This window comes from Nycticebus coucang, chromosome 7, assembly GCF_027406575.1.
Source record: "Nycticebus coucang isolate mNycCou1 chromosome 7, mNycCou1.pri, whole genome shotgun sequence".
Taxonomy (NCBI): Eukaryota; Metazoa; Chordata; class Mammalia; order Primates; family Lorisidae; genus Nycticebus; species Nycticebus coucang.
In genome coordinates, this window is record NC_069786.1 from 99,949,118 (window position 1) to 99,971,919 (window position 22,802).

At 37.2% G+C, this 22,802-nt stretch overlaps 1 protein-coding gene across 2 annotated transcripts in view; it reads left to right on the top strand.

Annotated features, from left to right (window-relative positions):
• Window positions 1–22,802, top strand: part of BMPR2 (bone morphogenetic protein receptor type 2) — a 196,985-nt gene that overhangs the window by 145,313 nt on the left and 28,870 nt on the right. For both annotated transcript variants that reach the window (XM_053596834.1, XM_053596836.1), the window contains exons 4-9: window positions 9,170–9,280; window positions 10,379–10,470; window positions 12,148–12,378; window positions 13,485–13,599; window positions 19,001–19,161; window positions 21,126–21,273. In XM_053596834.1, coding sequence (XP_053452809.1) covers window positions 9,170–9,280; window positions 10,379–10,470; window positions 12,148–12,378; window positions 13,485–13,599; window positions 19,001–19,161; window positions 21,126–21,273 — 858 coding nt within the window. The remainder of the gene's footprint in view (window positions 1–9,169; window positions 9,281–10,378; window positions 10,471–12,147; window positions 12,379–13,484; window positions 13,600–19,000; window positions 19,162–21,125; window positions 21,274–22,802) is intronic.

Below are 22,802 nucleotides of genomic sequence, written 5' to 3' on the forward strand. Positions count from 1 at the left end.
GAGCTGTGATGCCCTGGCACTCTACCAAGGGTAACATAGTGAGACTCTGTCCAAAAAAAAAATCCAAACGCTAGCATCATCCAGAAAAGATTGACAAATTTATTTATAATTATTATTACATTAAACTGCTGAAACTTGTTCACTGAAATGTTTTGACTTGCATTAATGCTTTATGCCTCCACATTTATACTGAAAATTCACCCACAAATAAAAACGGTAAAACTGCCAATACCTAATTTCTGTCCACTATTTTTCCACTTACAACCATATACTTAGGCACTTTTTGATTCATTGAGGGAAAAAATATCTAATATTCAGAGCTACCAATACTAGGAAGAAGAGTAAATTTGTTTTTGAGAATGCAGTGTGCTAGCTGGATATTTTTTGGCATAATTGTTACACATTTATCATGGATAGCACACAGGTTGATGTATTCATCATGACCTACCATAAAGGCCTCACTGTGTTCTGCAAAACACCAATAGCTGCACTTGAAATATGCTGATCTGTTTTGAAATCTTGAACAATTTCTCACTCCATATGCTGGAAGAGAAGTTTGCCTCACAAGTTTAGAAAACTTCTGCTAAGACCTAATTTCAGAGTGCCACACGAACAACCCTTTAATGATGTCATTTTTTCACCTATTCTATAGAGCAGCGGTTCTCAACCTGTGGGTCACAACCCACAGGAATTGTATTAAAGGGCTGCAGCACTATGAAGGTTGAGAACCACTGCTGTAGAGGGAGCTCTCTTCTGCACAGCTTTTGTAGCCAGTTGCTTACTGGGCGATTTCCCACAAGTTGATTTGCAGACATTGTGGCTTGTATGAGTCATGATACAGAGACCTCTTTATCTATTCCCCTTCTCCTTCACTGGAGCTCGGTAAGCTAGAAATGGTCTTAGTGTTCTATAACTACTTTATTTTATAAATAAAGAAGAGTCCAGAAAAATTATATAATTTGTCCATAGTGCCTAAAGTAGGATTAAAACTTAAGAGTTCTTTCCACTAAGCCACTTTACCACTGTTACCTAGACTATTTTGGAAGTATAGAATACTTATTTTCTAACAACTGATTGTTTATGATAATGTCAATCATAGTTTAAAAGTTAAATCACTGTCCATCATCATTGCTAATCTTTGACATAATGCCTCAGGACAAATTTTCCTACTAATGTTCTTAGTCAGTTTGAATGTCTGTAACAGAGTACCTTGGTTCTGGAGGCTGTGAAGTCCAAGATCAAGGTACCAGCAGATCTGGTGTCTGGTGAGAGTTCACTTCCTGGTTTGTAGATGGCTGCTTCCTGGTTGTATTCTCACATAGCAGGGGGTGGCAGCAGATAGAAAGAGAGAGAAATCTCATGTCTCATCCTTCTTTTATAAGGCATTAAATAACTCCATTCATGAGAGTTGCACTTCCATGATCTAATTACTTCCCCAAAGCCCCACTTGTATATACCATCACATTAGGGATTTAGGCTTTAACATGTGAATTTATATAGGCTATAAACTTTCAGCCCCAGGTATAAGGTTAAAAGGAAAATCTCTTATTTTTTGTGTCCTTCTCCATTTCTGGTTTTTAGTACCACAAAATACTTTGAAATACACATATATCCCCTAAACGTGTGTGCGTGTGTTTGAGACATTCTCACTTTGTTGCCTTCAGTAGAGAGCCATGGCATCATAGCTCACAGCAACCTCAAACTCATGGGCTCAAGTGATCCTTGTGCCTCATCCTCCTAAGTAACTGGGACCACAGTTGCCCGCCACAATAACTGGCTGGTTTTTTTTTTTGAGATGGTGTCTTGCTCTTGCTCGGGCTGGTCTCGAACTTGTGAGCTTAGACAGTTCACCTGCTCTGGCTTCCCAGAGTGTTAGAATTACAGGTGTGAGCCACCACACCCAGACTCTATTTCAAATGGAAACAAATTAGTGATGACATGGAGATTTCCAATATAAAGTATGTTCATAAAGTTCGTGTGCACTTACAAAGTTACAAGTATTTTAAATTGCTATTTAATGGGAGATTAGGGGAGTGAGGTAGTACAATAATAATGGCTTACTTACGTAGATACTTGTATATGTCTGATATACAGCCAAGAACCAGCAAACAGTCTAAAATTCTATAAGCTGGCAAGAAAAATGCTACAGAATCTTGTAGGAAAATTCAAGTAATTTTTTAGGAAAGTCTGTTAGGTTTGTGAGTCTGTTAGTCTGTTTTCTCACACTTTGCATTCATTTATAACAAGTTAGGCCATCTGCTTTTAAAGCCCATACTAGATTCTAAAACACTTTAAGGCAAGCATATTGACAATATTAAAAAGAGATAGCAGACAAAAGACAAGATGGAAAAATTGGAAATCGGACACAATTTTTTTAAAACCCCAATGGTCTGAGCATCCCTTGTAATCCCTAATAGTATCACTGTAGACTAATTGATAGTCAAAAAGTAAACATCCTGTAGATGTTTACTTCAGTATATTTAGTTTAGGAAAGCAGGAAAAGTGCTTTGTATTTTTAAGAGCATTTCATGATATAAAATGGTTCAAGTTAAAAGACTTGTTTAATTGACAGGTACTCATTTGCCTTTGCCTCTTTTTCAGCATTTCTGAATGTCCTGTACTATTTTTAGTGGAATTAATATGAAAGACAAGCCAGCTTGGGATGGGTAAAGATAAGGAATTTAGTTTTGAGTATGTTGTTTAAATATCTCCAAAATATTCAATGGGAAATATAAAGTATAATTGTTAAAGAAACTGTATTTACATGAATTGATTAATTCAGTTATTTAATCTACATATTCCAAAAATCAATTCAGCTGATGTATCCAAGAAAGTCTCTTAGATGTGGGGAAACACTAGGTGTACATGTTTCTTCCTATCCAGCTAAACAGAGGAATCACATCAAGCTCAGAGACCTCACTCCATATTTTCATTTTCTTTTTTCTTTTTTTTTTTTTTTTGAGACAGAGCCTCAAGCTGTTGCCCTGGGTAGAGTGCTGTGGCGTCATAGCTCACAGCAACCTCAAACTCCTGGGCTCAAGCGAGTCTCCTGTCTCCGCCTCCCAAGTAGCTGGGACTACAGGCGGCCGCCACAACGCCCAGCTATTTTTTGGTTGCAGCCATCATTGTTGTTTGGCGGGCCCGGGCTGGATTCAAACCCGCCAGCTCAGGTGTATGTGGCTGGCACCTTAGCCACTTGAGCCACAGGCGCCGAGCCCATATTTTCATTTTCAAAGATTAGGCCATATGTAGAATATATGTAGTATCTAATATTTCTATTCCAGTAGTATACACAGGAAAAAATGTTGCTCCAGGCTATCTTGCTTTTTATGCCAGATAAAACTAGCACTTATAGACCATGTTTAAATCACTCCCATTAAAACCTTTTTGGCTCAACTCACATTTTTAGAGATAGTGCCATATTTGAATTTTTAAATCACTGTTGTTTTATTATTATTATTATTATTATTATTATTATTATATTACTGGTAACAAAAAACTATAGACACAGCATAAAGATCAGTGATTGCCAAGGGAGTGGGGTAATGAATAGGAGGAGCGCAGGACACTTTTAGGATAATGCAATTATTCTGTTCTATACTGTAATGGTGTATACATGACATTCTGCATCTGTCAAAACCCATAGAACTATACAACACAAATAGTGAATCCTAATGTAAACTATCAGTTTAAGAATAATAGGGTATTGGGCGGCGCCTGTAGCTCAAGGAGTAGGGCGCCAGTCCCATATGCTGGAGGTGCCGGATTCAAACGCAGCCCCGGCCAAAAACCACAAAAAAAAAAAAAAGAATAATGGGGTATTAAAATTGGTTCCTCAGTTGTAGCATAGGTTAGCTTGGGCTGCTAAACAAAATACCACAGACTATATGGCGTAAACAACAGAAATTTATCTTCTCACAATAATGGAGGCTGAAATTCCACTATTAAGATGACAGCATGGTAAAGTTCTGGTGAGGCCTCTCTTCCTGGCTTGCAGATAGCATGCCTTCTTGCTTTGTCCTCACATATTGGGGAACAGGTGGAGATGAAGGGAGAGAGAAGAAAAAACATAGAAAGGGTCTGGTGTCTTTTATTATCTCATAATGAGGGCCCCACTTTCATGACTTTGTCTAAACTATCTCTGAGCCAGGCACGGTGGCTCACACCTGTAATCCTAGCACTCTGGGAAGTTGAGGCGGGTAGATTGCCTGAGCTCATGATTCAAGACCAGCCTAAGCAAGAGTAAGACCCCATCTCTAAAAATAGCCAGGCATTGTGGCGGGTGGGTTTGAACCCAGCCCGGGCCAGCTAAAATCAACAATGACAACTGCAACCAAAAAGTAGCCAGGCGTTGTGGTGGGCGCCTGTAGTTCCAGCTACTTGGGAGGCTGAGGCAAGAGAATCGCTTAAGCCCAAGAGCTGTGATGCCATGGCATTCTACCGAGGGAGACATAGCGAAACTCGGTCTCCAAAACAAAACAAAAAAAAGGCACAGTATTTTGCTTTAAAAAAAAATCAGCAAATGGGCGGCGCCTGTGGCTCAAGGAGTAGGGCGCCGGTCCCATATGCCGGAGGTGGCGGGTTCAAACCCAGCCCCGGCCAAAAAATTACAAAAAAAAATCAGCAAATAATGCTCTGAGTTTTATAAACAAAATCCTATGCCTTTTGTTCTTACATTAGAGTAAGGGTCATTAGAGTCAAAAGAGAGAAAATGCAGGAGATGGAAAGTGGAGGACAAACCAGTCAAAATGGTGCATGCCTATAGTCCCAGTTACTTGGGAGGCCAAGGTACAAGAACTGCTTGAGCCCAGGAGTTTGAGGCTAGCTAGCCCGAGCAAGACCTAATCTCAACAACAACAAAAAGGAAAAGAAAGTAAAGCACAAAAAGGAGAAGCCTGGAGAAAGAAGACACTAAAAGTACAGAGTGGTTCAAAGAAGGCAGAGGAAAGGGGAAAAAGACTGAGAGGCCCTCCATGGTGAATGTTTATTTGAGATTGCTTGTTCTTGTCATATTTAGCATTCTACTAGGCAGTGAATATCAAAGCAAAGTTCATCTACTTAAAAATATCTCTGTAATTTAAATTAGTAATCTTCAGCTAATCTTGCTTTTATTATTTAATACATTTTAAAAGTTTTTAAACTTTTTCTTTTTTAGAGACAGGGTCTTGCTCTGGCTACAGTGCAGTGGCCCAATCATAGCTTACTGCAAACTTGAACTCCTTGGCTCAAGCCATTCTGCCTCAGTCTCCCAAGTAACTAATACTAATTAAAAATACTTCCGTTATTTGTAAAGAGAGGGAGTCTCATTTTTTTTGCAGTTTTTGGCTGGGGCTGGGTTTGAACTCACCACCTCCAGCATATGGGGCCGGCACCCTTCTCCTTTGAGCTACAGGTGCCGCCCATGGAAAGTCTCATTTTGTCTTGCCCAGAATGGTCTTGAACTCCTGTCCTCAAGCAATCCCCTTACCTCTGCCACCCAAAGTGCTGGGATTACAGGCATGAGGTGCCATGTTCAGCCTAGACTTTTATAAAAGAGTAATTGTAAGTCTACAAAACATTTGCCCAGGGAATCTCAGAGTTACCATGTATCTGATTCTCATCCCCTGCAGTTTCTCCTATTACTAATACCTCCCATTATAGCATGCTATGAACTGAATTGTGTCCTTTCCCCCAAATTAATATATTGAAGCCACAATCCATGGAGATGGGCTGGGGGCAGGGAGAGTCCCTTGGGAGATAGTTTATTTTTAAATTTTTATTTGCTTATTTACTTATTTATTCATTTATTTATTTTTTGAGATAGAGTCTCAAGCTGTCACCCTGGGTAGAGTGCTGTGGTGTCATAGCTCATAGCAACCTCCAACTCTTAGGCTCAAGTGATCTTCTTGTTTCAGTTTTTCTATTTTCAGTAAGGACAGGGTCTCACTTTTTGCTCAGGCTGGTCTCGAACTCGTGAGCTCAAGCAATCCACTGAGCTACGGGCACTGCCCTGTTTTGTTTTGTTTTGAGACAGAGTCTCACTTTGTTGCCCTCAGTAGGGTGCTATGGTGTCACAGCTCACAGCAACCTCAAACTCTTGGGCTTAAGCGATTGTCTTGCCTCAACCTACCAAGTAGCTGGGACTATAAGCGCCCGCCACAACCCCCAGATATTTTTTGAGACTGGGTCTTGCTCTGGCTCCAGCTGGTCTTGAATCTGTGGGCTCAGGCAAGCCACCTGCATCGGCTATGCCTTCTGTTTTTACTTTGAGAAGTACTGTGATAAAGGTTAGTTTTTTTCCTTAAAATTTAAAAATATATATACTTGTTGGTTTGTTTATGTTTTTAAAAAGACTAATACCTTTATAATTCAGTTCTAGAATACTTCATAACATCACATTTCATTCAGTCTGATGGAGTGGCAGGTTCATAATAGTGGATCTGGAATAGTTTTGATTGTCTTACATCATAGTTGAAAGTTTTAGAATTACCTAAAAAAATGAAGTATTTGACAGTATTGAGAAGGGAAGATCAGCACATAAAATATTTGTGTATATCTTATAGTAAAGAACCCATGAATTATTATGTAGAGAGGTATGTGTGTAATTAAGTATTTTAAAAATAGAGTTTTTCTTTTGGATTTTGCAAATTCTAAATAAGTTAGTTTTTTTAATTAGGTAAAATTTACATAACATAGAATTAACCATGTTAAAGTATACCATTCAGTCCATTGACAGTGTTATGCAACCATCACTTCTATCTAATTCCAAAACATTTTCATGGTCTCATAAGGGAAACACTTTATCTAGTCACTCTTTATTTCCCTCTCCCCTAGTCCCTAGCAACTACTAATCTGCTTTCTGTCTTTGTGGATTCACCTATTCTGGGTATTTCATGTTAGTGGAATCAGAATATACAACCTTTTGTACATCCATTATATGGATATACCACATTATATTTATGAACTTTTGTGTTGTTTCCACTTTGGGCTATTGTGAATAGTGATAGTATGAACATTCATATAGAAGTTTTTGTTTGGGGCGGCGCCTGTGGCTCAGCGGGTAGGGCGCCGGTCCCATATGCCGGAGGTGGCGGGTTCAAACCCAACCCCGGCCAAATTAAAAAAAAAAAAGAAGTTTTTGTTTGAACACACATTTTCAATTCTTTTTGGGGGATTGGAATTGCTGGATCTTATAGTAATTCTATGTTTAGGTTTTTGAGAAACCCCCAGACTGTTTTCTACTTTATCTATACCACATTTTATTTCCCACCAGCAATGTACAAGACTTTAAATTTCTCCACATCCTTGCTGACACTGTTCTCTATTTTTATATATATATTATTTTTATCTTTAAGTTTTTGTAAGGCAGAATCTCAAGCTGTCACCCTGGGTAGAGTAAGGTGGTGTCATAGCTCACAGCATCCTCAAACTCTTGGGCTTAAGCAGTTCTCCTGCCTCAGCCTCCCAAGTAGCTGGGACTACAGTCGCCTGCCACAACGCCCAGCTATTTGTTGTAGTTGTCACTGTTGTTTGGCAGGCCCAAGCTGGATTCGAACCTGCCAGTTCTGGTGTATGTGGCTGGCACCCTAGCCGCTGAGCTACAGGCCGCAAGCCTGGTCTCTTCTTTTAGATTGTAGCTTTTCTGTCTATAAATTACTCTAAGGGTTGAAAATGGGGGATGCTTATCAGTATGTTAAGGTCTATTAATGCCTAATAGATATCCTGCAAATTATAAGTATTTTGGTGCTTCAGCAGATGCTTCTATAGAAATATTAGAGTGTTTTTTTTTCTTTTGAGAGAGAGTCTCACTATGTCACCCTCAGTAGAGTGCTATGGCATTACAGCTTACAGCAACCTCAAACTCTTGGGCTTAAGAGATTCTCTTGCCTCAGCCTCCCAAGTACCTGGGACTACAGGCACCCGCCACAATGCCCGGCTATTTTGTTCCAGTTGTCGTTGTTGTCTAGCTGGCCCAGGTCGGGTTCGAGCCCGCTAGCCTTTGTGTGTGTGGCTGGCTCCGTAACTATTGTGCTACAGGTGCCAAGCCATTAGTTAGAGATTTTAATATGCAACTGCGCTTAATTTGACTGAGGCAAATAAATTCATTTAGAACAGGAATGCCCATCAGAGGAAATTCCATAGCCTTTACTTTGCCATAGAAGTTTCTAATTTTAATACAACACACAATGTCCAATACAGTGGTCTTGATTTTGGTTGACAACCAAATGACGATACTAAGGATATTAGCAATCATCAAGCTAGTTGGTATTATCAAACACTGTATGATTGCCTCTAGTAAAACAATGAACAGCTATTTCATAAGGTAACTCATTCCATTTAAGACAGGTGTGTTTGTAAGCCATAGTTGTTTTTTTTATATATATGATGAGCTAAAAGACTGCTGTCCCTAAACATGCAATAATTGAATCTGATTATTTTCTCAAGCAATTCCAAAGAAGTTCAGAGTTCTCATACCTTCACTATTCTACTCGCTGTCTTCTAGTTTGTTGACCTTCATTCTAAATGGTATTTGCTCCCTATATCTGACCGACAGAATGAAATTAACACTATAAATTGTTCACATGTTCATGACAGTCCTGCAATTTAGATATGTGTACTCTCATTCTGCAAGTGAGTAAACTTAGGTGAAGAAATTTTCCCAAGATCTCATATTGAGTGGAAGAACTGAGCTTCAATCATTTCAGATTTAATTACCTGTGAAGTCATGCTTTCATCCTTAATAATAGTATATGAATATTAATAAACATAAGCTTATTTATTGTAAGGATAATATATTCATGTACTAAGTAATCACTTAGGCTCCCCTCTAAGTTTCAAAGCTAAACTGGGAGATACAGAGTACTATTTTTACAAATGAGGAATCTAAGGCACAGAACAGTGAAATATTTTACTCTGCCCACTGAGCAAAATCTGAGTGTAGAGCCAGGATTTAAAACCAGATGTGATTTTAAGACTATGCTGTTAAATGTTATGTGATCCTGTCTATGTTCTTCCTTGATACAGTTCGCAAGAATCACAAATTTATTTTTTCTTTCATATCCTTTGATGCAGAAACATTGCTGATTTGATTATATACTGACGCAGCTTTTCTATAGGGTACTCAGTATTTAACAAAATACTTTTTAAAAAAGATGACAGTGTTTTAAAATTTGTTGTTGTTTTTTTTTAGGTCCACCTCATTCATTTAACCGAGATGAGACAATAATCATTGCTTTGGCATCAGTCTCTGTGTTAGCTGTTTTGATAGTTGCCTTATGTTTTGGATACAGAATGTTGACAGGTAAAAAATACTACTTGTTGTTCTAACATTTATTAAATATGCTATCTAATCAGAATTTATTTTTCCCCTTTTAAAATTTCCATGTTAAATGCTAAAGAAAGAAAATCTCTGCACTACAACAGCTCCCAGCCTTCTTTCTAACAAACTTTTTTTCCACAGTTTTTATGAAAATTTTCAAATTTACATAAAATATTTATCATCCAATTTCAATAGTTACCGCATAATGGCAATATTGTTTCATCTAAATTAGTAGTCACAACCCCTTTCAATGTGACTGTATTATTTTGATGAAAATCATAGATATTATATATATCCACAAACATTTTAGTATTGCCAGGTGCTAATCCCAGCACTGTGGGAGTCTGAGGTGGGAGGATTGCTTGAGCTCAGGAGATGGAGGCTTGTCTGAACGAGAGTGAGACCCTGACTCATGAAAAAAATTGAAAACCCATCTGGGCGCTGCAGCGAGCACCTGTAATCCCAGCAGCTTTGGAAGCTGAGGCAGCAGGATGCCCACAGCTAGAGTCTAAGGTTACAGTGAGCTACGATGCTATTGCACTCTGCTCAGGGCATAGGGTAGAACTCTGTCTCGACAAAAAAAAGAAAATTTTTTTTTTAGTATTATCTGTATAATATAAGGACTTACAAAATATATCACCATTAATACTATTTTCATATCTGAAAAAAATAACAGAAATTTCTCAGTACCATCAAATATCCAGGTGGTTCTAATAAACTTTAGTTTCAATGGGCTATTTTGGAAATCAGTACCCATGCATTAATTTGAATAACTTTAATAAAGTCTACTTTAAAGTTTTTGCAATATATTCGGGGTTTTAAACTTTTGAACTAAGTCATACTTGAAGCACCTTCCAGAATTCAGTTTTCATGCTATTTATCATTCATCTTCACTTATACATGTTTCCTAGTTTAGTAAGTAATTTTATTCCCATTAATGTTAGGCATAAGTCTTGCTGCCACCCTGCTGCCACCCTTCTGCAACTCTTCTTTTTACCTATAATTTAATAAAAAGTGTGATAAACATCTCTATTTTAAGAAAGTTATACATTAGTAATTCCTTTTTTCCTGTTCCTATAGGAGATCGTAAACAAGGTCTTCACAGTATGAACATGATGGAGGCAGCAGCATCAGAGCCCTCTCTTGACCTAGATAATCTCAAACTGTTGGAGGTAAGATTGCTCTTAGATTATGGACTTTTCTTTCTACTTTCACATTTTACCTGGGACAGTGACTTCATTCATTTATTCAACCCATATTTATTTAGTATCAATTTTGTGCCAACGCCTATTCTGGGCACTAGGAATGTAGGTAAACAATACAGATATCCCTGTGGAGGGTTATGTTCTAGTTCTAGCCTATGTTCTACAAATAACTAAATGAATATATAATTTCAAGTAGTAGTAAGTGCTGTGAAGAAAAGTAATGTGGATAAAGAGATAAGAAAGAGATAAGAAAATGATGAAAAAAAAAGAAAACGATGAAAAGGGGCTTTTAAGAAGAAAGTATATTTAGAAAGAGGATGACTTTTGAGTACAGATTTGAACAGAGTATTGGAATAAAGACTTGAAATTTGGAGAAGAGTTATGGCCAGCAAGGAATACAGAGTAGGTGCCAAATAAATATTCTTTGTCTGTGCATATATTATATATTTTTATAGATACATATGGCTATTATATATCCCATAAAATTTGAGTTTCATTTGGTAATATATTAGAAGCTGTGTTAAAAGTCTTAAACCATGGCAGGGTACAGTGGCTCCATGCCTTAAGGTCAGGAGTTGAAGACCAATCTGAGCAAGAGCAAGACCCTAACTGTACCACAAAAAACAAAACAAAACAAAAAATATAAAAACTAGCCAGGAGTGGTGGCACATGCCTATAGTCCCAGCTACTCGAGAGGCTAAATAAGGAGAATCACTTGAGCACAGGAGTTCAAGGCTACAGTGAACTATGATCACTGCACTATACTCTAGGCTGGGCAATAGAGCAAGGACAGTCTGTCTATATATTAAATTTTGACCTGGAAATAGTGAATGACATATTACACACATTCTTAAATAATCATAAATGCCTAACCTGTTTCATTAAAAGGTAAGAGTTATCACCAGAAATCAAAAATTAAGAGAATAGGTTACATTTTGCTGCTTATTTGTGTGTTGAGTAATTTTCTACTGTATCCCAGATGTTGTGAATATTATATTGTGGAAGCTGGAGACGCTGTTACGGTCTTCTAAAGTGTGTTGATTTTTGTTGTTTGTTTTAGTAAACAATTAACTTGGTTGGACACATAGTCCAAACTGTCTCTTAGGAAGAAACTCAAATTTCAGTCCAGTTATTTTATCTTTAACTAGAGTCTATTCAATGTATTCATAGGGTTTCGTCCTCTGACTTTGTCCTTTCCAGCATTCTCCCCTTACTTTTCAGCAGCTGCAGTTGCCCCAAATTATGTCCTTGGGTTCTCAGGGCCAAAAACATTACTTACTACACAGTCCCAATTTCAGCCTGCCTCAGGCTAAAAGCCATAAAAATGAGTAGCTCGCTTTGTGCCATTTCTTTCTTCTAAGCCAGATGCCTCTTGGTATCTGTCAGTTTTTGTTTATTCTCTAGTGCCTTTAGATCTTTTTTATTTTTTTTTATTTTGTACAGACTTTATAGTCGTTACTTATGCACAGGCTGGATCTGATAGGAACTCCATCCTACCAGATAGGGACTTTATTATTTTCTTCATAATGAGGTAAACTGCAAACTTTAGAGATCTATGGCATACTATGTAGATTTGTACTTTATTATTTTGTAACTTTGTTGAATTGTGGTATTACTATCTTGCTTTCTCTAAAACACTTTCAGCTGATTGGCCGGGGTAGATACGGAGCAGTATATAAAGGTTCCTTGGATGAGCGTCCAGTTGCTGTAAAAGTGTTTTCTTTTGCAAACCGTCAGAATTTTATCAATGAGAAAAACATTTACAGAGTGCCTTTGATGGAACATGACAATATAGCTCGCTTTATAGTTGGAGATGAGAGAGTCACTGCAGATGGACGCATGGAGTATTTACTTGTGATGGAGTATTATCCCAATGTAAGTCCTTTGTAAAATACAAGCTGACATTTATATTAGCTCTTAATCAGACTTTCAGGAAGACCACATGGAGTATTTGCTTATGATGGAATATTATCCCAATGTAAGTTCTTCGTAAAATATAAACTAGGTCAGACATGGTGGCTCATGCCTGTATGTAATCCTAGTACTCTGGGAGGCCAAAGCAGGTGGATTCTTAAGCTCAGGAGTTTGAGACTAACCTGAGCAATAAGAAGACCCTGTCTCTACTAAACATAGAAAAACTCAAGATGATCACTTGAGCCCAAGAGCTTGAGGTTGCTGTGAGCTATGATGCCACGGCACTCTACTCAGAGCCCCAGAGTGAGACTCTGTCTCCCCCCAAAAAATTATATATATATGTGTGTGTGTATACTCACATTTATATTATCTCACAATCAGACTTTCAGGAAGACCACTGTAATAGAGAGCATTGCTGATTATTAATGGTTATTAATGGTCTGTAATGAAATAAGGATCTCACACCAGAATATGAATCAACTCATTATTACACTGTTTATTCAGCTTTCTCCTTTATTTCTCTTTCTCTGTCTCTCTTTCTCTTTCTCTCTGTCTCTCTTTCTCTCTCTCTTTTTTTTTTTTTTTGATACCAAGACTTTCTCAATGAAGTAAGCAATACTTTGACATTCATTCTGGTACAAGCTCCTTATCTCATCAGAGACTGGTAATAGTTTGTGGATAAGCACTCTGAGTAGTACTAATACATATATGTTTACAAAGACCTTTTCTACTTATAAAACAATAATATAGTTTGTGTTTCTACTGGTAAAATATTTTTTATCCTAATTTGATAGATCAAAGAATTGTTTAAAAGGAAATAACCACTCATAATTTTTAAGATTAGAGACATTAGAATTGATAATGTTTAAACTCTCCTTTCCTTTCCATCCTCTCCTCTTCTGTCTATACTAGAAATGTCTTACTCTTTCAAGATTCTGAAATGTAGTAGTTCATTAGATCTTCATAGACTCCTAGCCTATGCAAATTCTTTATAAGGTTGCTAGCTTACCTCTTCATGTTAAAATAAATTAATTTCTTTTTGGGGGGTATTTGTTTCCTCTATATAGGGATCTTTATGCAAGTATTTGAGTCTCCATACAAGTGATTGGGTAAGCTCTTGCCGTCTGGCTCATTCTGTGACTAGAGGACTGGCTTATCTTCATACTGAACTACCAAGAGGAGGTAAGAAAGTGAATAGAAGATGAATGACATGTGGGTTCAAACTTCACAAAGGAAAATTTTAATCATGTTCTCAAAGTATAATTTATATTATTAGAGATTTGTTATTACCCAAATTTTTGAAAGATGTAGCATGAAGTAATGTATTTAAAATCTAACAGGAAGAATGAGAAACAGAACTTCAAGATTATAAAGGGGCTATGGATCCATTAAGAATTTGATAATTTGGCAGCGCCTGTGGCTCAGTCGGTAAGGCGCCAGCCCCATATACCGAGGGTGGCGGGTTCAAACCCAGCCCCAGCCAAACTGCAACCAAAAAATAGCCAGGCGTTGTGGCAGGCGCCTGTAGTCCCAGCTACTTGGGCGGCTGAGGCAAGAGAATCGCTTAAGCCCAGGAGTTGGAGGTTGCTGTGAGCTGTGTAAGGCCACGGCACTCTACCGAGGGCCATAGGGTGAGACTCTGTCTCCACAAAAAAAAAAAAAAGAATTTTATAATTGGGCTCGGCACCTGTAGCACAGTGGTTACAGCTCCGGCCACATACACCGAGGCTGGCGGGTTCGAAACTAGGCCAGCTAAATGACAATGACAACTACAACAAAAAAATAGCCCACCATTGTGGTGGGCCCCTGTAGTCCCAGCTACTTGGGAGGCTGAGGCAAGAGAATCACTTAAGCCCAAGAGTTTGAGGTTGCTGTGAGCTGTGATGCCATAGCACTGTACTAGGTATGACATAGTGAGATTCTTTCTCAAAAAAAAAAAAAGTGGAGCCCTTAGCTCAGTGGGTAGGGCTCCAGCCACAAACACCAAGGCTGATGGGTTCAAACCCAGCCTGGGCCACCTAAACAACAATGACAACTGCAACAAAAAAACCCGCCAGGTATTGTGGTGGGCACCTATAGTCCCAGCTACTTGGGAGGCTGAGACAAGAGAATTGCTTAAGCCCAAAAGTTGGAGGTTGCTGTGAGCTGTGACGCCACAGCACTCTACCGAGGGCAACAAAATGAAACTCTGTCTCAAAAAGAAAAAAAAATTATTTTTGATAATTGGCTGGGTAGAGTGGCTTGTACCTATAATCTAGCAATTGGGAGGCTGAGGCAGGAGGATTATTTGAAGTCAGGAGTTCAAGACCAGCCTGAGCAAAAGTGAGACACCCCCCCATCTCTATTAAAAATAAAAAAAATTAACCGTGCATGGTGACATGCACCTGTAGTCCCAGCTAATTGGGAAACTGAGGCAGAAAAGCACTTGAACCTATGAGTTTGAGATTTTGATGTTGCAGTGAGCTAAATTGTACCAGTGTACTCTAGCCAGGGGTGACAGAGTAAGACTGTGTCTTTGAGGTGGGGAAAAATCTGATTCTTGTCCATGAAGAATTTTTGTTCACACACTAAACATTCTTCCTCTAAACATACACGTATGGATATACTTAGAAAATGTTCTTGTGATTCTAGGAATTCTCAGACCATTAAAGCACATTTGTGAACCTTAGGTTAAGAATCTTTTAGCTAGGCTATATTTTCTTTGTACTTATTTTGTTAATTTAAATGAACTATAATACATTATTACTACTTTAGTTTTTAACATCATATGGATCTTTATTCCATGGGTTGGCATAAAAATCAAAGGTATGTTTTTATAAATCAACATTTCTATTAGAATTATGTTTGGCAGAATCTATCAGAGCAGAGTGGGCGTGGGAATGGAATAACAGTTGCTTCAGTAAGAAATTTTTTTCTTTCTCATATAAGGATCTAGGGCAGAACAGTCTACAATTGGTTTAGCAGCACCATCAGGCACTCAGGCTCCTATTTTTCTTCTTCACCATCCTTCATATGGCTCTCGTTTCAAAGTCACCTCATTATCAATCATGTTGTATTCTAGTCAGCAGGAGAAAGGAAGGGTAGGAAAAAGGAGTTGCCCCCTTCTCCCTCTGATATTCCACTCCTATACTTATGTTTTGTCTTGACTATACTTAGGTTTTGTTTCCCAGAAATTAGTCCATACTTAGCTGCAAAAGAGACTGTGAATATAATTTGTTTGTTTGTTTTGGCTAAGTAGATTGCTGCCTCAAATAATATTGGGTGCTATTACTAAGAAGAAAGGGGAGAACGTATGGTGGGAAGTCAGTCTTTGCCAGTGTTTTAGAATTCTGTGATTATATTCCTTGCGGTAACTACAGTTTTTCTCAGCTTTCATGTACATTTATTACTAGTTCAAAGCATCTGTTTAATACATTTGCTTTCTCATTTTGTTTCAAAATACACTCACTTTATAGACAGCACCAAATTAGCTTTGCTGTGATAATTCTGTCTCCATGCTTTCTTGAGCTGTCGTCCTTTACTGCATTTTGTTGTCATATTATGGCTCTGACATTATTTTTCAGGCTCTGTGACCTCTTTAGTGGAGAGATCTGTTTCTTAGATCTTTGTTCCATTGTGTAATAGTATGGGTCATCTTTCCTAGCTGATGCTGCAAATATATATATAGATATATCTATGTCTATATCTATCTATCTATATATATATATATAATTTCTCCTGAATAATTTATTAGTTCATTTATCTTGACATCTTGCTTTTCCTGAATACAGAATTGAGTATGGTTATTACTTAAGTCAGCAACTTTATGTACTTTCTTTAGTGCTTTAGCACATTAACCATTGGACTGTGTCCCCTTACTCTTAAATATTATACCTCCTTTAAAAAGCTGGCTTAGTATAGAACTCTAATTCCCCTTTTCTGGGTTTACATGATTCAGCAAGAGTTTAAGTCAAATACTGGCTGAAAAGATGCTTGCCATCCAATATGAATTTTATTTGAACAAGACTGTTACTCTTAAATATTAGCTAATGTTATCACTAAATAGTTACCTTCTAAAAAATAAATATATGAATAATGTTGCATATTGAGTTAATAGCTTTGCCTAATTATTAAAAAAAGTCTAAGTTTAGATGCTCCTTGATGTATAATGGGTTGTGTCCTGATAATCATAAGTTGAAAACATTTTAATTCATGTGTATGTATAAATATCTACAAAGAGACAATTTTTGCTTCGATTTTCATTATAAAAATATAATAAAAAATATGATCTTGTGCTTTAAGGTATTTGCCTAGTACAGTGCTCTACTTGGGGTAAAATCATTGTATTGTCCACACATACCCTCATTCGACACCTGAATAAAAAAATAAAATAAATACTGAAGGGAACTTAAAAGGGAAAACTTGTCTCAAAAGGGCAGTCCATAGTCTTAACCTTTGCATCGGTTATGAGTTCTAGCTCATCTTCTCTCTTTTTCTCCTTTATTCTCTTCTTCCCTTCCCTCCCTTCTTCTCCTTTGAAATTTTTTTTCTTTTTCTTTTTTAGTAATAGCAAGTATAATACTGTATATTACCCTGTTTCCCCGAAAATAAGACAGTGTCTTATTTTAAGATGTGCTCCCAAAGATGCACTAGGTCTTATTTTCAGGGGATGTCTTATCTTTCCTGTAAGTAGGTCTTATTTTTGGAGGATGTCTTTTTTTCGGGGAAACAGGGTAGCTACTTTCTGTCTGTCTCACTGAGTCATTGCACATTCTCCCCATCATAAGTCTGGTTATCCCTAAAGTATGAGATCTTTTAATTTAAATACTGATTTGATATTAGTACACAAACATATTCCAATGTCTCCATAAATTTTCTTATATAAATATCAGCTCAAGATTATACCATATACCCTAATGTTGTGGTTTTATCCAAAGAAATGGAGCTCTCACAGAATTGAATAGTAGCCAAGTTAATACAACCTTTGGAAGACTGGGACAGGAAGTGGATAAGGAAGATGAAAAATTGATCTTCATTAACTGTTACTTAGATGAATAAACTTTGTAATGCCTATCTTTCTTCAAATTATGCTGAGGTAGGCATAATGTGAGGGTTATAGCATACCTCCAGGGTGAGGGGCACAACTACAACCTAAACTTTACCTAACAGATACAAACAAAGTAAACTAAACTTCTGTACCCTCATGTTAATCTGAAATTTTAAAAATAATTTAAAAAGAAAAAAATTAAAATGTGCTATTGCTTAATTTTTCTTTTTTTTTTTTTTCTTTGATACAGAGTCTCAAGCTGTTGCCCTTGGTAGAGTGCTGCTGTGTCACAGTTCACAGCAACTTCCAATTCTGGGCTTAAGCGATTCTCTAGCCTCAGCCTCCCAAGTAGCTGGGACTACAGGCACCTGCCACAACACTGGCTAATTTTTGTTGCCATTGTCATTGTTCTTTTAGCTAGCCTGGGCCCAATCTGAACCCAGCCTCTGTGTATGTGGCCAGCACCTTACCCACTGAGCTATAGAAGCCACCCTGTTGCTTAATTTTTTATATATCAAAGGACTCATTCTCTGTCTATATTTTCACTGTTGGCAAAATTAAACTTGAATGCTCATTAATGAGAGTAATGTATAAATACTCAGTAAACCTTGATTGCTTCATTTCTTTGTTTACCTAGGGAGATATTTTAAATTCTAGAAATTGTGCTATAGAATTTTTTTTCATTTCCAGAGCTCTGATTTTATGTCATGTAACTTTATGTTAAGCTTTCCTTATAGAGAGGGAAAAAAATAGCATAGTTTTTTTGGTGAGGAGCTTTTGTTAGATTTATTCTTTCCATCAGCAAATGTGTATGTGTGCCAAATCTTTTAAATTCACATGAGACATGTTCTCTTTCTGCCTTCGTAGGGCCTAGTGGTAAGGCTAAACAAGTAATAGAATGAGTATAACACTACTTTGCTTCTTTAAAATCAGAAAACAGATTTTCAAATCTTGCTGGGAGTTACTAGCTCTTCCACTTGTTCTTCCAATTCATTGTAAAACTATTTTTAGTTAGATTTAAAAAAACAGAAGTGGGCTTAGAGACGTGGCTAAACCTTAGGACAGAACTGGAATGTACTGCCACAGGTTTGAATCTGCTAAGCCATAGGAGAATAGTATAAAATTTATATTAAAATTTTGGAGCCACATTTATTTTTCATTGATACTTGTTTTAGACAAGCTTACTGTTTTTGGATGTGTATGCCAAATATTCCTTTTCGGATTGCCTCCTTTTGCTGCCTTAAAAATAAAGAGACAAAACAAATATGTGTTAGAATCATTAGTAGAAGCAGCAGTATGTTGGCTGTTACTTTCAGCTTAATTTTTAATGCATAATTAACTATACATGCAGGAGTTATGTTCTAAAATATGTTAGAGAATAGTGATGAGTGTGAGTTGAAATTTTGATTTCTTGTGTCCTTTTTTTGTTATTAGAAAATTTGTGGGCAAAAAAATAATACTATTTTCTATTTTGATGTAGTTAGTATTGTTACATGTTCATTTCATTTCCAGTAGTACGGTTTGAGCATTAATAAATATTTGAAATTATGCAAACAGATCATTATAAACCTGCAATTTCCCACCGAGATTTAAATAGCAGAAATGTCCTGGTGAAAAATGATGGAACCTGTGTTATTAGTGACTTTGGGTTGTCCATGAGGCTGACTGGAAATAGACTGGTGCGCCCAGGAGAAGAAGATAATGCAGCCATAAGTGAGGTGAGTGTATACAAAAGATACCCGACTGAACTACCTTGAACCTATAATGAATTGCATTAACAAATCTAGTCATCCTCATCCTACCAATTATAGAATATTGTGAATTACAAAATTAAGAAATACAAAAGACATTTCTTAAAGACCTTTGTACAGTTCATCAGTTCATTTTGGAAATCACTGCCATTCCGAATCTTTTTTGACAAGCATTAGGAAGAAATTTGTAGAAACCGGTTTTTTGTTATTTTGTTTGTTTATTTATTTATTTATTGAGACAGAGTTTCACTATGCCCTCAGTAGAGTACTGCGGTGTCACAGCTCACAGCACCTCAGACGCTTGGGCTTACGTGATTCCCTTGCCTCAGCCTCCCAAGTAGCTGGGACTATACACGCTCGCCCCATCCAGCTATTTTTTTTGTTGTTCTAGTTGTCATTGTTATTTGGCAGGCCTGGGCTGGATTCAAACCTGCCAACCCCCACCCTAACCACTAAGCTACAGGCCCTGACCCTGTTTGTTTACTTTTAGAGACAAGGTCTTAGTCATTGCCCAGGCTGGAATGCAGTGGCCCTATTGTAGCTCGCAATAGCTTGGAACTCCTGGGCTCAAGCAATCCACCCATCCCAGCTTACTGAGTAGCTAGGATTTATAGGCAAGTGCCACTATGGCTAGCTAACTTTTTAATTTTTTTGTAGAGAAAAAAAATTGTCACTGTCTTGCCTAGGCTGGTCTCTCTTGGCTTTAAGCAGTCCTTCCACTTTTGGGTCCCAAAGTGCTGGGGTAATAGGGATGAACTAGCACACCCAGTCAAGAACCAATTTTTGAAGCAAGAGTAAAGTTATTGAGTTTGAAGCTGGGCACAGTGGCTCATGCCTATAATCCTAGCACTTTGGGAAGCCAAAGCAGGAGGATCACTTGAGGCCAGGAATTCAAGACTAACCTGAGCAGTATGGTGACATGCCATCTCTACAAAAAACAGAAAAATTAGTTGGGTATGGTAGCATGAGCCTATAGTCTCAACTACTCAGAACTAGGATGATGCTACTGTACTCTTTCTCAGGCAACAGAGTAAGATCCTGTCTCCAAAAAGAAAAAAAAAGTTACCAAGTTTAAGATAGAAAATATACCAAGTTTGATACATATATGTACATACACACACATACATATATATGCACACTTACACACTTCTAGTTGATCACCTCCTATATAGATCACCTCCTTAAGTTAACCTAATTTTCATAGACTGGACATGCCCCACATATATCTGTCAGAACAGTAGGCCTATTTCCTTATGTTGACCACTTCCGTATGTTGACCAGTTTGTTGTAGTGTATTGGGTGGGCAAATTACAGAGATTCTACTATGTCTCTGTGTGGATATGTGTGTATTTTTGTGAATTTTTAAAAATATTTAATAGTGCACATATTGTTTTGTAATTTTCTTGCTGTGTCATCCAAGTGTTTTATGTTGATAAACATATTAAGGTCTAGGTCATTCTTTTTGATTGATAAAGAAGATTCACTAATGGCTCGGCGCCCATAGCACAGTGTTTACAGCACCAACCGCATGCACCAAGGCTGGTGAGTTCGAACCCAGCCCAGGCCCGCTAAACAACAATGACAACTGCAACAAAAAATAGCCAGGCGTGTGGCAGTGCCTGTAGTCCCAGCTACTTGGGAGGCTGAGGCAAGCAAATAGTTTAAGCCCAGGAATTTGAGGTTGTTGTGAGCTGTGACGCTACAGCACTCTACTGAGGGCAACATAGTGAGACACTCTCAAAACAAAAACAAAAAAAAAGAAGATTCACTAAAATGGATTTCCCACAGTTTAATTATTCAGGAGGGGTATTTTACAGGTCAAATAACAGATCATTGCTTTTACTGAAATGTACATATAACTTCTGATCTAATGTCTGCCTTTCAGAATATGCTATATTCTCTCCCTGAAAAATGTCACTCTAATTTATCAGGTTGGCACAATTAGATATATGGCACCAGAAGTGCTAGAAGGAGCTGTGAACCTGAGGGACTGTGAATCCGCTTTGAAACAAGTAGATATGTATGCACTTGGACTAATCTATTGGGAGATATTTATGAGATGTACAGACCTCTTCCCAGGTAAGAAATGTTGTTAAAAGTTGATGTGTTTTAAAGTGAAGCAGTTATATCTTCTTTCTCTACCTATATTGAATAACTTTTACATAGCAATCTTTTTACTTTCTTTTTACAATTTATTTTATTTTTTAATTTTTTTTTACTTTCATTTAAACATTTTGTTCACTGCCATCTAGTGTTCAGAAATATTATTAGCAGAAAGATGTGAATCAAAATTTTTAAAAAATTACTCCAAATTTTCATCTGACTGTAGTTTAATTAATTGGCAGTCATAGTTTATATAATAGTGTTTAGCTTGGTCTTGCTTTAGCAGTCATCATTTTCCTTATGCACCCTCTGAGCATTTTAGACAAGCTATACTTAGAATGATTCTTGAGTTGATCCTTTGAAGAATTAGGAGCATTGAATTATTTGTGAACATTTTTTCCCTTTTCTTTTCTTCATTCTCCCTTTTGTTTATTCTTCCTTTCTTCTTTCTTTCCTTTATTCCTTTTTCCTACTACTATTCTTCCCTTCCACATTCCCTCCCTCCCTTTCTCTCCTCCCTTTCTGTAAAGGAATGCTCATTGAAGTGAATGTTTGTTTAAGGCTCATTTGAACAATCATATGAACTTACAATTTTTCTCTTTCTTAGGATTACATCACTGTTGTTATCATATAAAAGCTTTAGCTATAAATCTGTGCATTGCATTCTACTAAATGATGTACAGAATGATTTGATATAGGTGATCTCTATCTCATAGGAACAACACTATTAAAAGGATAGAAAAAGCAACACTGGGCAAATTTATGAAATGGAGCTATTTAACAAAGACAGATTAATAGTGAGGTTGAATTGTCTTGCTTTAATGGCATTATGCATTAAACATTAGTTTATAACTCAAAAGTATAAATAAATGAATGATTATTTAGATTAACTACAGGTCAATCATTTATCATTTAGAAGTACATTTTTTAGTTTATTAGAAGTACAGAGATTCAATTGAGGTGTTTTTCTGAAAATAGCAGCAATTGCAGTAGCATCACAAGTATTCTATTATTAGAACTTTAACCATGTTTCTTTATTTTTTATTTTTTTAATATTCTCATGTAGGTTTTTTTTTTTTTTTTTTTTGAGACAGAGTCTCACTTTGTCACCCTTGGTATAGAGCCATGGCATCACAGCTCACAGCAACCTCCAACTCTTGGGCTTAAGTGATTGTCTTGCCTCAGCCTCCCAAGTAGCTGGGACTACAGGTGCCTGCCACAACACCTAGCTATTTTTTGTTGCAATTCTCATTGCTGTTTTAGCTTACTGGGGCCGGGTTTGAACCCATCACCCTCAGTATATGGGGCCAGCGCCCTACCCATAAGATTTTTGTTATAGAAGCATATCTGACTAAAATGATTCTTTTATCAGTATTAGTATACTGCTACCAGCAACATTTTTTTATTTTTAAGTTTTTTTTAATTTTTTTTAAATTTATTTATTTATTATTGTTGGGGATTCATTGAGGGTAGAAGATACTAGGTTACACTGATTGCATTTATTA